The 15654-nt window shown below is 32.1% G+C and overlaps 1 protein-coding gene across 1 annotated transcript; it reads right to left on the reverse strand.

The window, feature by feature from the left end:
- Positions 1–280: 280 nt before the first annotated feature.
- On the reverse strand, positions 281–15610 carry LOC148630263 (uncharacterized). Its single transcript, XM_088564426.1, has 4 exons — positions 15518–15610; positions 9547–12527; positions 4876–4968; positions 281–4447 (listed from the first exon to the last, which is right to left on the reverse strand). Exons 2-4 carry the CDS (start codon positions 12512–12514, stop codon positions 4338–4340), a joined length of 3171 nt encoding a protein of 1056 aa, XP_088420552.1. The 5' UTR covers positions 12515–12527; positions 15518–15610; the 3' UTR covers positions 281–4337.
- Between the last annotated feature and the right edge of the window lie 44 nt (positions 15611–15654).

The following is a 15654-nucleotide window of genomic DNA, read 5'->3' on the forward strand; positions in this document are numbered from 1 at the left end:
AATTGCATGTTGTTTTTTTTTCATTTTATTGCGGGGGTGGGGTTGTTAGATGTTTTCTGACATGTTTTTTTCCTTTGGACTCCTGGCTTTTAAGGCACTTTTTTCGCAGACCATAGATAAATGGTCCGTAAAAAAATGGCCTTAAAAGATACAAGTCCACAGCTACCTTTGAACTTAGTCTCATTACTTCCAAATATATGAATTCCTTTACAAACACAGCAGTTTTTTTATTGAACAGAATTCATTGCTAATTAAACAAGGAAAAACTTAATAAGAAGCATTATCATCACAAAAAACTTTAATCATTATGAACTTTAACATTAAACAGTAACATTACCTATATTACAGTATCACAGCTATGCCTAGATGAGCAATATCTTCTATCACAACCTGTCATATAAAGAACCCATCATAATTCGCAATTTATAAAAAGAAATAACAAAGGAAAATTTATGCTTTTAATATTATTTAAGTAAGAAAAAAAAATATACTTATTTCACTTTTAAGGTTAATAAAAAGGCCTGTTGTTCATAGCCTCATCAAATCATATTTTGACATAAATTGACTGTATTAGACTGTATTTAAGTTAACTAAATGAAATTCAAAGCAAACTTTTATATTTGCCATAGGTCTTCACAAAAAAATACCTAGATTCTCATCCAATATCTTTCAAAATTAGGGGTGGGAAGGCAAATTTTATTCATTATTTGTTATCGATTTTAGCGAAAAATGCTGTTAATTTGAAAGAAATTTACCTAAATTGGAAAAAAAAATCAAAATGGAAAGGAATAAGGAGGGTGAAAAATTTGGTCTGTAGGGGATGAGAATCTAGGATATTTTTCATTTTGGCTTTATCATGGAATTGAATGGTGGTATGGGCTTTGTTTTTCATAATTCTATTACGCATGATTTATATTCATGTATAAATGTGTGAAAGTCAATTGAAAACTGAAGCAACGAAAATCACTACCGGTATATATTAGATACTCTGTAATTAAGTTTTATACAAAAAATGAAGAACATCCACCCAACTTTTTCATACACATCCTTTTTTTATCAAGTTTTTTTTAAATGTTGGTTGTTCTTTCCTGTAATGCTAGAATACTTAAAAAAATATTTGGATCATTGGAACTTTAATAATTAGCAAATAGACAGACAATTTCCAGGGTTTAATCTTATCATAGGTTCTTCTTTACATAAATCAGTAGTTTAATTGATTAGAGTAATTGGGTTATATTGTATGGCAGATTGTAGTGAGTTAATATTGTCATGAATTAAAACATAAACATAAAAAAAAAAAACAACAACCATTATGAATACAAAACAACATATCACAGTTACATGATCACAAGCACTTATATATGTAAGAGGCCCCGTGAATGAACATCATCTTTAAAAAACAATAGCAGACCTGTTTATGCTTAAGACAATTAAAGCAGTTTAAAAAAATGGGTAGTACAATTTTAAACTTTGTATCATTTTAATATGGGTATTATGGAGAGTAAATTATAATTTGCAGTCAAATTCCTTTGAAAATAAGGGTAAACAAGTCTGCAATAGTCAAATATTTTAAATGTTATATCAATATAAGACATGTCAGCTACAATTATCATTTTAAATACAGTATTATAATTTTTTGTTCCAAAATAAACAGAAAAGAAACATACAATTAACAAATAAAAATCATACAGTGCTAATGTGTGAATTGAATATAAAGTGCCAGGCTGCATTTTTTGCTGAGAAATGGGCTAAAGATGAGCTATACAAGGTATACTATGTCTGTTATTTCTTTCCAGCTATTACACATCAATGTACACTATCAAAAAGTGCAATTTCTTTAAGTTTTATATTAAAATTTATTTTCCATACAAAGTCAAAAAACATTTCATTTCACCTTTCTCTGGAAAATGTTTAATTATACTGAGGATCATATGGCAGTATATGGGCTGGTGTGTTCCTAAAGAAATTATATAGCCCAAGCCTATAGCCATAAATTTTAAACCTTACTGGTCCATATACTGCTATTTCACAAACAGTACAATTATCCATATGCTATATCATTATTTTCAAATAAAGATGATATAAGTAACAGCACACCTCCCAGAAAACATGTATTGTTTATACCAAACGTAATGGCTGCCACAAGCTCAAAAACAGAACAAGGCAGTCAATAAAATTAAGGATCCACTTTGAGCCAGTCAAATATAGTTTCAAAGAAGTCTTTTTTGAAGTTGTGGTTTTTTAAGAATGAGAGTCTGTAAATTAAAAGCCAGGGAACGTTACATGTAAAACTGATAATAAAACATGTAAATCAGTTGTTCTAAACTGCTCTTCTACAAATAAACATCACATTCAAAATCAGTAGTAGAAATACTGTGAGCAAGCTCACTAAAATACCCCCACTTCAAATGAAGTTAAATACATAACCCAAAAGTTCAATTATCCCCTTTGGAATCCACCAACAGTATTTATATTCCTTCATGTACATCTACATATGATGCCAAGCTCATTAAAGCTAACAAGGAATTGCACATACGAGGTTTTAACATGTACAACACTTAAGTTGGATCATCTCCCCTTGGTTTTCTCTGACAGAAACAATATTCCTTCATGCACATCTACATATGAAAAACTCAACATTCCTATAAAATTTTATCAAAATCCCTATTGTGATTTAGGAGGATTTGTGCTTACAAGGTTTAACATGCACAACCCTTATGTTAGAGTATCTTCCTTTGAAGTCCTCTGACAGTAATTATATTCCATCATGCACATTTACATATGTTGCCCAACCTTCCTATAAAAGTTCATCTAAATTCCTTCCACAGCTACAAGGAATTGCACTTAAAAGATATGTGGTAAAACTGCTGGACAGACAGACATGGTGATTCCAATACATCCAAAAACTTTCTTTGTGGGGGTTTAATAATAAAAAGATGACACCAATAAATTTACAGATCTTTTATTTGCATGTCTTTCTTATATCAAACTAGAATAACTGAGAGCACAGCTCACAAAAATGATATCCCACCCACTCCACTCCACTGTCTACACCAATGTTCCGGAAATTTTGACAGCCCATGTCAGTATTTGATCAAACTTCAGCAGACGTTTGTGGCCATCTTTTACATGCTCAGATCGAGAATAAACTTTAAAATAAAAATCTTTTAAGAAACATTGCAGTTATTTAAAGACAAATACTGGAATTTGTGTTTAATATTTCATCACATACTATGTCTGTTACATATTATCTGAAAAAAGGAACAATTTTGGTTTCGACCACACTTGGATGTTTTAACATGTAAACAAAACATCATATCTCTCAGACTTTTTCATCACATTGGCAAACAGTTGAGAACTTCCAAGTGATGAAATATGTTGATAAATAAAAGAAAATCGTGAATACATATCTTGTATAGTGATTTAAATGTGTTGTTGATATCTGTGTTAAAAGGATTCCAATGATAAATTAATAATTAGAAACTACTACAACTGATTCATAGTTTAAGTAACACATGCTTTCTTTGCCACTAAAAGATTGGTGGGAAAATGATGGATTTGTAAATCATTTTTCTTAATTTCATGTATAAAGTCATAAATGTATGTAAATCACTTCAATTCATTCATATACCCAATCGTGTTGCACATCTACCGTTAGTTTAATTATGCAATCAACTAATCAGCTGCAGGTGAATCCATTCACAGGTGGCTGCACATCGGCCAACATTGACAAACACCTGTCAATTAATTTCCATTGAACAATTAGGAGACAGGTAGACGGGTTGTTTAGACATTAATAAAACCACGCAGACTGTAATTCATAAGGGTCGACAATTTTTTATGTACAATATTGGGAAATGGTCGTTGGTGATTTGCAAAATTTGTTGATCAATGACCAGCACTTTTTACCATTACCTGATCCTTGGTCTACACACATATACCTCGAAGAGTTAATTTCTATATCATCTTTCAGTCTCAATATAACATATATACCTGGTATGTATAAATTCTATGGTTCAAAATGGAACCTTGAGTTCATTCAAATAAAAAAACAAATACATGTCAAATTTATAATTTCACGATTCAACAGATAACAACGGTTAGCATTATTGTCTGAAGCAATGGCAATTTTTTGTTACATAAAGGGAAACCCATTATTTCACTCAGATTAAAATAGCAGGAAATAAAAGTAAATCACCCAAGAGGCATTAAACTGCTTAGATTCATCGAAGTCCACCAACATGTTCATTCAGAGGGAGTTTGGTTAAAACAGAGTGAGGTCATCCTAATCACCAGGATATCATGTAAAGTAGTAGGTATACCAGTACACAATGGAATCAAACTGTCTTCAGCTTTGGGTGCAGACTAGACAATTTTTGCTTCTTAGATAATCCAGTCCGATAAGGCTTCTTACATGTCTTCAATGGATGAGGAATAAAAGATGTATCTGAAAAATAGCATTTGTTTAAAATTCATCATATAAAGGAAGAAATTGAATTTTAGTAAATAAATGAAATAATCTTGAATAAGGTGTGTCCATTTCAAAGGATACATCTCATATGTAACATTTTAGTCTCAATCAAGTTTTTTTTACTTTTTTAGGTTTCATTGTAGTGCCCTTCAAGTTTATAAATGTTTTTTATCAGACATTTCTGTATCTTTTTTCAATTTTTTGCTCAGTCTTATACAATATTATATATTTTACTTAGAAAACCCTTTAAGCACTTTCATTAATGAAGTAATTGCACTTACTGCTGTTTTTTACAGAAAAGCCATAAAATAATTAAAGATTTTTCATACAATTATAAAACACATGAAAATAGAAGAAAATAAGTTTTCATGATGGACAAAAATGTGTTATTGAAAAAGACAAACCTGAAATGTCTTCATTATCAACATTTGGTACAACAGAATCCAGCTCTATTGAGGGTGCATATGTCCACTTAAAAACTGTCTGCCCTGTAATACCTAAATCATGATAGTAGACAAGATTTAAAACCAGATTCTCTGAGTATCAAGCAATGTAGCAATACATAGTCCTTCACTGTTTGCAAAAGGGACATAAAGACCAAAAACTGAGACAATAAAGAGAGTCTATGAGCACGGCATAATATGACTAAGGCATACATGTATGTTGAACTTGGATTGCTTGGGGCAAATTTGGAAATAATAGTATTTTTTTACACAGATTTGGGTAAAATATTTCAAAAAATTTGAAATTCAGATAAAGTTCTGCCTTGAGGGTGCTCATCAAAGACCCTTGCCTTTGATCCCTGTAACTCAAAAATCATTATAGATGTCTGAAATTTGATTGAAACAAAAGGCTCACAGAAACCTGAATCGCTCACCTGGTCCAATATTTGCCTTTCAAGGGAAATAAGTCTAACAAGGAGTGGTCCAACAATTTTGTGACTCAAAAATGACTTTGGTATGACTTACCAAAATGATCATTTCATCAATTGAAAGTTATTTTCTATCTATTATAGTTTCCAAGATATTGGCTTAAAACTACTTAAAACATCATTTTTCGCCTTTCAGGGCAATAATTCTAACAATATGTCTTCCAACAACTTTGATCTCCTGCAGACTTTTGTAAACCTTATCATAAGGATCATTTTAGCAAATGAAAGCAAGGCATTTCTATCTAACATAGTTTTCAAGCTGAAAACTGCTAAAAACATTATTTTTCACCTTTCAAGGGCAATAACTCTAACAATGTGTCTTCAAACAACTCTGATCTCATGCAGACTTTTATAGGCCTTATCATAAGGATCATTTCAGCAATTGAAAGTTTGCTTCTATCTGTCAGTTTTCAAGATATTGGCAGAAAACTTTAAAAAAAAAAAAAACTTGTCATTACTCACCTTTCAAGGGCAATAACTCTAACAAGGAGTTGCCACACAACTTCGATCTAATGCAGATTTATGTGGGCAATTGTAAGAATTTGGCTGAACTTAACAGTTTGAAGATATACGAGGAAAAACCATTGACTGACCCCTTTGTTTTATTTTTATTAACAGCAGACATGTTTTTTGATGTATCAAAAATTCCAACATCAGTTTTATGCAGAATACACAAGGGAAAATTCATAGCAAGTTAGGTTAAAATTGGTCAAGTAGTGTCAGAAATGAAGAGTTTTGAAAAATTTTAAACAATTACAACAGATCACGGCAACACCAAGTGATGACAACAGTTCACGTGGCTTTCGACCAGATGAGCTGAAAACTTGAAAAACTGTGCTCACTAACTTGATACCCCCCCACTACCACATTTGATAACATTCACTTTTCAACCTCCATATTGATTAGGATCAATACCTAAAATAGAAGGTTGCACAATGGCAATATGTAATAAAGATTCTGTCAAAGATTCATTTAATTCCATTCAGGAGGAGTAACACAGATAAGAGATGGGTCCCCCCATGTCCCCATTTGCAAAGATGACAAAGTCTGTGTAATGGAAGGAAGGAAGTGCAGACGTAAGGATGGCAACCTCTATCCCTAAATAGCCCCTACTTGTGTCTATGATCAAAGACTGAAGTCTTCCAAGTCGCTAATTGTCAAATATTCTCTGTCACTGATTTTGACTTACTTCAAACATCCAAAATGGCATGAATGCAATAAGCTCTCAATTGGGTGACTTCCACTAAAATCTTGGTTCCCTTGATATGATTGCAGTCTTTCATAACCGTAATGACCCAAATGTTTTTAATTACTCGGAATCAGATTAAACAACTGGCAATGGTTATATATAGGTATTCGGGTCCTGATATTATACATGACCTGTATATAGTCAATTGTAAGGAGCCCCTGTGTTTGAATCCGAAACTGGGTAATAATACATAAATTCAATGCTGACTGATCATTTCATCTTATAAACAAAAAAAACCACACAGATAGACATGTGTATGATATTCTTTAAAAGAGGTACAAATGTACATTGTAGCACTCTTTGGGTCACTTATGATATTGACCAGGGAACCAGATTAGGAACCAGATTAAGCAATTGGCAATGAATATTCATAGATATCAGGGTCGTGTTAATGTAAATGCCTATAAAATCTTGTAACAAGCCACTGCACCTGAATTGGAAACCTGCTATTGTTCAATGCAAACCAATCATTTCATGTAAACTTCTCGTTCTCATAAAAGCAAGAAACACTCATAGAACACAGGTGTATGATATTTAAGAGGTACATTTTTATCTCGTATGAAGCCAGAACTATGAGGCTATGTTGGTAAACACAGCACAGATCTGCAGCATTAAGTGGAGTATAAATAAACAATTACTCAAATCATATGGGAATATTAAGTACTGAAATTACGAGTGCAAGAAGTCACTAACAATATTAGCGACTTAAAAAAGGGCATAAGTGGAACATTAAGTGATAACCAGCCATGTAATGGTGAAAAATGGGGATGGCAAAATGTTCAAAATGACCAAACTCTAACACTACATTTAGGATTTTGCTATAAACTGAAATAATCCTGTATTTTTTTGGTACTAAATAACTGTACACAGCTTAAAAAAATTCATTGTTTCGATCTAAGTTATCATCTGGAAACTGTTAAGGGACGGACAGATGGACTGACTGACTCAGTGACTGACAATTGGAATATGTTTCTTATCAAAAACTGACTTGTTCACATCTGTAATATTCAAGTCAACTATTTAAGAAATTACATTAAAATTATAACAGTACTAGTAATATATTTTGCTCATAGGGAATTATTGTATTAAATACTGATTTATCTTAAAACTGTATGTCCACAAGGGGAGATAATTTAACCTTATAAAGACAAAAGTAGACAATTTACATTATTAGAGCATAAAAAACAAAATTGGTTTTCATCATTATTTTAGAGTAAAAGTGACTGCAAACATATTAGTGCAAATTTAACTTACAACTTTTAACTTATGACTGACAGATAATCTGTTTAACCTTGTATGCAGTTTTCGAAACTCAGGAACTAGCCCACCTGCCAATGCTGGTAAAAATAGCGGCGAGCTTGAAGAAATTTTGCTTACAAGCCAATGTATTCTATATTAAATTCTTTTCAGATTGAGGGTAAGGGCTTGTTGTCTGAAATTTGGACGGCAAAGATTGTGTATATATTCTACAGAAGATCTATATAAAATCCTTAATAAAGTTCAGTCCTCTATCAGTGATCAAGCCAAAAATAATATGTGTGTTTGATTATCCCCTACATGGAAGGTAGGTAGGAGTTAAATTTTATTTTCATTTAACCAACAGGCACCAAAAACCAAACACAATCTCTAAAATAAAATTGCGCAATTGTCATGCTAGGTATAACCCACTCATATGTAGAAAGTTAGTATCAGACAATGCCCAAAATTACTTACTACTGTCCCTTTGTCCCATATTCTAAATAAAGCCATACACCAAATTTGAAAGTAATCCATTCATTGGGAGCTGAGATAATTTGTGACAAAAAATTTTCTCTATCATTCCAAACAGTTCCATGAAACAGGAAGCTGATATGGAACAGCACCCAAAATCACTTACAAGGTATGCCCATTTCATATACTGCAACAAACAAAATTTGAAATCAATCCATTTATTTGGAGTCAAGACAAAATTAAAAAGTATGGGTGGATGGAGGAACCAACAAGTTGATTCCAATTGTTGAGTGGGGGGTAAAAAAACAATGCTTTCTGTATTTAGGCCAAAAACCACTAATTCCACTTCCCATAGGCTTCTATGCTAATTTCACAATATTCAATGGCTTCTCTGGACTTTACCTTAACTTTAACCTGCAGAGGACTATATATCAGCATGATTCTACATATGTCAGCTCACAATCCTCAGAATGGCATGTGGGGTTAGCAGACTTGCAGTGCAGTACTGGTAAGTGAAGTGAAGTGTCTATAAATAGCATGGGAAATCCCAGTGTTTTCACAAGATAGGGGTATATTTAGAAATCATTATGGAGATTAGGCTTCACATCACAAGAAGCAAAATGCACCTATAAAATGTACAGAAATGTTTTTCCTTTCAGAAACTGTTTAAATTTTTTAAATGAGATGAGAACTTTTTTCACAGCACTATGAGGAACAGGAGTAATTTCTGCGTAGGACTACTTTTGCGTACGTTCCAAATGCTCATTGGTTGAATTGGTGGTCTGTAACCTTTATCATTTTTATGATTAATACATATTTAAAACAAGGCCAAGAAACCTGGGGGATAAAATGTAATTTTATTTATTTTACTTGAAAAAAAGTCAATTGAAGTTGTTAAGCAGAGGTCTTTTGGTGAGTAGGTAGGTATAAAGCAAACAAATATACTTTTCATTTAAGCCAGACTAACGATTTAACTACATACTTATTATTTTTAGTCTCAGAAAACACCAAGCTATTTCAAAATGTCTGGTGTAAATACCTCTAAAGCCCTGATCAACATTTTCAAATATACATCTTCATTTTATATATGAATTTATAATGAAATTTCAGTTTACCATACCAAAATCATACTTTTTCCTTTAAAATAAGTTTATATTTATCAAGCATTCTTAATTATAACTATACCTTGCTGATGAGAGTACATTCCATGATAATTCTCTTCTTCATCTGAAATCTGAGGTAAAGTCATTTCAGGCACAGATTGGTCTTCTTCAGCTTTTGGTATTGTTTCATGAGAATTATCGACTTTTTCCTCTGACTTCAAGTTATTGTAAGTATCCCTTACAAGTAACTGAATAGAACCATCATCCTTTGTAAAACATGGAACCTTATATGGTGTTTTTCCCTGGACTGAATATTCCTCTTTCAACCTTTTCCTTCCATTACTAATACTTCTTTCCAGTTCATTGCAAAACAAATTATCATTCTTAGCTTCATTTAGCATATTTTTGTTATTTTTAGAAGTGTAAGAATTTTCTCTAACTTGTAATTCCAAATCATTCTGATTGATAATTAGATGCATACCAAACTGCTTTTTGTTTAATTGTTCTGAATGGGATCTCTCACTAATTGAAGACAAATTGTTTTGTTCAAGATTACGTTCTGGTTTATCTCTATCTATTTTCAGACTTTCATTAGTCTGTAGCTTATCAAATGAAACATTTGCAGCCATATTCTTGTTTTCTGGAGAAGTGATATTTGGCAAAATATCTTGTGTCCTTTCCAAGTGATCAATCATAGTACTGTTTAAACAATATGATCTTTCCTCTTCAATAACTTTATGATTTGTCAAGTTTTCTTTAGTTCCTGAAGTAACTTCATTTGTAGCCTGATTAGTTTTTTCTCTGGAATTTGAAGTGTTTCTCTCTGAGTTTATAGTACTTTTGTTTAAAGAATCAATGCACAGTTTTGTTACATTGCTTTGGTCTGATAATGTATTCCTCTTTTGACTTTCATATATGCATTGATCTAGAACTGAGTCACCAATGCACTTTGTTAATTTTTTTCTAACAACAACTCCGTAAACCTTGATCTGTGAATTTGATGTTTCTTGTGTTTCCAATGCATCACAATCACTGCCTTCTTTTACTTTCGTACTTGTTAGTGTTTTGTCATTAAGATTAAATTCTTTTGTACTTTGGAAAAAATGGCCATTATCAACTTTTTCAGATGCATTTTGAGAATTGTTTTTAATGTCCATGGACTCTTTACTTTCTGAATTACCCCAATAAACATCTGACTTTGGGCACATTGAGTCATCTTTATAAAGAATGGTTTCTCCAACTTCATTTTGCTTTGGGTCAGTGAATGACAAATATGATGACTTTTCTGTCAGAGCACTATCACTATTTGAAAGATTGTCAGAAAATTCACTGTTGCAAAGGAAATTTGATTTTATTAGTGTTACCTTTTTGTCAGTAGAATCATAACTATGAGAAATTTCAATTTTGTCCAACTCAGATGTTTCTTGCAGAAGTTTTGGGGAAGTCTCAGCTATTTCATTGTGATGGCTTACTGACTTTACTGAAGACTCATTTTCAGATCCATCTTCATCCTCAGTATCAAATATTTCAAATGATTCTTGTTCTTCATTAGATCTCTGCAATGTAGAATTTTCACCAGGATCAGAAAGGTCATTGCAGTTTCTTTCTTCTGCCTCCAAAATGATGTTTCCAAAGGTTTGTAGTAAGGGCTGAAATAATATCTTTTGCATTCTCACAGCATTTTGTTCTCTAATAATTTCTACCTGCTTTGCATAACTGACAGGTGTTTTCATGATATTTGAATTTAATGAGGGTTCATCATTAGAGTGTGAAACCAAACCACTTACATCTGAACTTGCTGATGCTACAAAATATTTTTCTGAAACAGCCCAATATTTAACATTATTGCTAGTAGATTGCTGACTTCCATTGTGTAAATATGTTGGATTAATAGTACCTGAACTTCCAAACTGCTGGCTGTCACATCCAATCTCTGAACAATTTGCCAAAACATCCAGTTGACCATTTGTTATTTCTGGCTTTTGACTTTTAGATTTTTCATCATCTGAAATAGCTATTTGGTCATTTGGCAGCAAGGAATGATTATAAGAAAAAAGGTTTTTTACAGCAAAGTTTTCTTGTGCTCTAAGTTCTTTTTTATCTGTAAGTTGTGATATCATTGTATCAGATTCATAAATATCATATCTCGAGACATTATCAGTATGTGTATCAATCATTAGTCTACTTGTTCTTCCCTTGTTTTCTGGATTAAAAATGCTATTCATTTCTTTGGAAGCTACTGGAGGTAACTTGTCTTTGGTAACATTTTTTGGTATGAGTTCTTCACTCAAATCAACTATTATGATTGAGTGATTTAATTTACATTTGTTTTCATCCACAGATTCACAACATCTGATTATAAGATGGTCTAGTATGTCCTTGACATCTGTAATAATATCAACCAGTTCTGAAGACAACTCATGAATTTCTTCCTGCGATTGACTGTTCATATTTTGAATATCAACAGGTTTTGAGATCAAAGTTAATTTTACATTTCCAAGTGATGATTGGAAAATACATTTTTCTATATCTGGTTCCTCAAGTTTCTCTTCTGCCTTGATGTCCTGGCTTAAACATAAAGACTCCCGAGTTGTGGAACAACATTCTGATGCTATTGATTCTGTCTGACTGGAGCTCTGACTGATTTTATATTCATGGTACACTGATAGTGGGGTACCAAAATGAACATGAGGTTCCTCAATCTCTTTAGTATGTATACTATTGACATTAATGCACATATCCTGTTTTTTCTCTGTCTCATCTAATGGCAACCCTAACTCAATAACACCATTTTGGTCAATATAACTTTGCTGGCTGTCTACAATTTTTATGCTACTTTCAGTCTCTGTATTATTTTCACATTTGTTTACAGCCCGGACTGTAGCATTAATATCTAGATTTGATACTAATAGTTCATCTGTATCATTTTCTCCAATATTTATGTCTGAATGGATTGTGCAAGTGGTGGACTCTGATGAAGTGAAATTAAGGCATTCCATTGCATCAATTGATGTACTCATAGTCAAATTTAATTGTTTCCAAGAGCTCATGTCTTCATAATTTCTGAGAAATGAGAAAAAAAGTTCTTCAATTATTGGCCATTAGCATGGTACCAGAAAAATAATGAGATGAAATAAAACTTAAACAAAAAACAGCTGACTACCCCAACTGTGGAAGATATAAGACTAAGAAAAGCTATAAACCAAGCTACTTTTCAAGATGACCTATGTTTAACCTCTCCTTGAATTGACGTGACATCAATAACAATGAAACTTTTATCTAAACCAAACCCTGAATAATCCAATAACCTTCTTAAACATGACTATAATGGACCAGAAATCCCCACATACAGATTGTGAAACATGTTCTTAGCTTCTACATAACATTCATTCAAAGTTTTGTTTCAATCCATCCAGTAGTTTTAGAGAAGACTTTCAATGACAAAGTTAGAAATGTAAAATTCGGGAAAAAAAATCTATTTCAGGACCCACAACTCTTTCATTCATCAATGGATCTTTCTGAAAATTTTGGCATAAGTCCATCCCATCACGCTGAACAATTTTACCCCCACCAGATTATAGTTAAACCCAACTGTTTTTGAGTAATTTGCATAATTCTAAAATTTTACCCCTATAATCTATTTTTAGTAAAGGCAGTGATTTTCCTACTGTTTTTGGGAAGGGGTCCGGGGCCCATGCAATTGGGAATAAAAGTGTGTAATATCGCTAATTTGGTAAATATATAAATGAGAAACACTACAGTTCCCTCAGTATTGAAGAGTGCAGATCTCCTTGGATGACAATTTGGATACAACAGAGGCTGAAGAAAAGTTTGTACATGTACATCTCTCATCAAAAATTCATCTTAATAATGCATATTGTTTTCCTTTTTCATTAGTTTCAAACATTAATAAAACATTTGCCATTTGAATCATTTAATAGTATATCAAAATTTAAGTTTTCTTTCATGTTGATTCTTTTAAGCCAAATGAATCTAATTTCTGACATTAAGCACTATCAGCTGAGCTCAGTTTTTTTTTAATAGAACTTGGAATTATGAGACATTGCTGCACCAGCAAATGAATTGCCCAGTCAGAAATATTCTATTGAAATATAGTATCGGTCATTTTTCAGCTTGTCTGTGTTACTTTTTTTAGTTCCCTTCAAGCACAACAATGACATAGAATCAAATGGATTGCAATGCAATCATAATTGCATTGATAGTATAAGGAAAACTAACAAAACACCCAAAAGACGATCCACATGTAAATAAACAATTGGGATTTTTAGAGCTTTTTCTCATTGGGAATGGGGCCAAAAGTCAGACCTAAAATAAGGGTTGGAAAATCACTGAAAGGAGGCCATTTATTTTTGCCAGATCAAAAAATACCCACAAAAGGATTGTTAAAAATACCCTAAGGAACATTCCTGCAAATTTTGGTTACAATCTATTATGTAGTTTCAGAGGAGAAGATGTCTGAAAAAGTTTATGGACAACAGACATATTGTGACGACAACAGCTCACAAGGCCTTTTGGCTAGGAGAGCTAAAAAGAGAGTTGATTTTTTTAGCATTTAATCAGCACGAAGTAATGACATATGTATTTTCTATTAACTATTACAGTGTTTCAATTGATGTTACAATAATATATTTAAATCTTTTACCATTTCAATGATGATTTTTTAACACAAAAAAAGGGCCCCTATCTATGCAAGGTAAGTGCATTATTTGTGTGTGTGTTTTTTTTTTTTCTTTTATCAAAAGTAGTCAAAATAAAGCTGAGAATGTGTACTTTAAAATCATATTTGTACTTGACAACAAAAGTGTATGAATATTGTTTACATGTGTGGGTAATTTGCCTCCATGCTGTCAGTTAGCAGAAAAGGTATAAATGTGGACTTTCAGTACTATTTATTCAAGTGAATTTTGTGAAGAATCGTACCATTAGCATAATGATTTTAAAAGCCTTATTTCCCAAGCTTTGCAATGGTATGCAATTTTAAGATGTCATTTGTCCTTGCAATTCACAGTGAAACTCTGAAAATTACTTTTTTAACATGTCAAGTACTGGAAACATTAGAAGTGGTTAGTGAGACCTAAGGGGAGGTAATCTGCAGGAAAATGTTTTATTGAAATGTATAAGGATATTTTTTCCAATATTGCAAGAAAAATAGTTTGCTGACCCTGAAATTTTCGTTTTGAAATATGAAAGAATGTAGTCCAGATAATCATGACGATTGCTGAGGCATTTTTTTTTTTTAAATCTGATGTTTATGCCGAAGGAAAGCAACCAAGCAAAATAAAAATTAGCTTCCCAAGACGGCATATTATCAAACTAATATCATGATCATAGTTTTTTTGCGTTTAAGACAGGAATTGGGGAAACTTGGAGTAATTAGTACAACGAAAGGATTACTTATTTATTGATTGTTTCTCAATGATTATTATATTACATTAACATTGTATTTATGTCAAATAAAGCCATCTATACCATAATTTGTGCAATAATTCTACCAAAAAGGGAGATTTGGGGGTGAAATTTGTTAAAGAGGGAGGTTGACCCAAAAAGAGTGAGTCTCCCTCCTAAAGAGGAAGGGTTAACAGGTATGTGACTAGAACCCCAATTTTCAAAACTTTATAGCATTATTATTTTATATCTAACTTTGGTTCTGAAAAATATTTCATGTAGTTAAAATAATTCATATTTTAATTTGAACGTGAATTTATAACTCTTCTTTTCATCTGATAAAATGAATTTTTATTGTAATGATAATCATATGTTCTATTATTTTATACTTATTTGGTCTAATGAATGATAATTTTTTTCTTTTAAATATCATGGATGAACTGAATTTTATCTGCAGTTTAGGGAAACAAAAGAATTTTTCAATTATCTTTAAAAAATGAAAAAAAGGTTTTGATGATTTAATTTAAATTCCCCATGCCACTCAATGGATTTTTTCCCAATCAAAACTAAATCTCTGGTAAGTGATGACATCACGAAGAACTGTCCTATAACTTTTCGTATCCCCACGGTTCTTAAGATCAATATACCTATCAAAGGTATTTTTTCTAAACGGTCTTTCGTGCAGAGGCTATCGTCTGCTGACATGTCACGTGATGAATGTTGCACTTGGTTTTGTTTACGACACGTATTGTCGTAAACGATAAGAATTATGGAAAAAATAAAA

This window comes from Perna viridis, chromosome 1, assembly GCF_037379345.1.
Source record: "Perna viridis isolate PV_CMFRI_1.1 ecotype Kerala chromosome 1, ASM3737934v1, whole genome shotgun sequence".
In the NCBI taxonomy this organism is placed as follows: Eukaryota; Metazoa; Mollusca; class Bivalvia; order Mytilida; family Mytilidae; genus Perna; species Perna viridis.

What these genes read in the sequence shown, in the direction of transcription:
- LOC148630263 (XM_088564426.1), bottom strand. Translation starts at nt 12,514, where the DNA reads ATGAGCTCTTGGAAACAATTAAATTTGACTATGAGTACATCAATTGAT. An exon ending in AATGTACTCTCATCAGCAAG is followed by an intron (nt 4,969 to 9,546) that starts GTATAGTTATAA and finishes ATCATGATTTAG; the next exon opens with GTATTACAGGGCAGACAGTT. An exon ending in TGATAATGAAGACATTTCAG is followed by an intron (nt 4,448 to 4,875) that starts GTTTGTCTTTTT and finishes GCTATTTTTCAG; the next exon opens with ATACATCTTTTATTCCTCAT.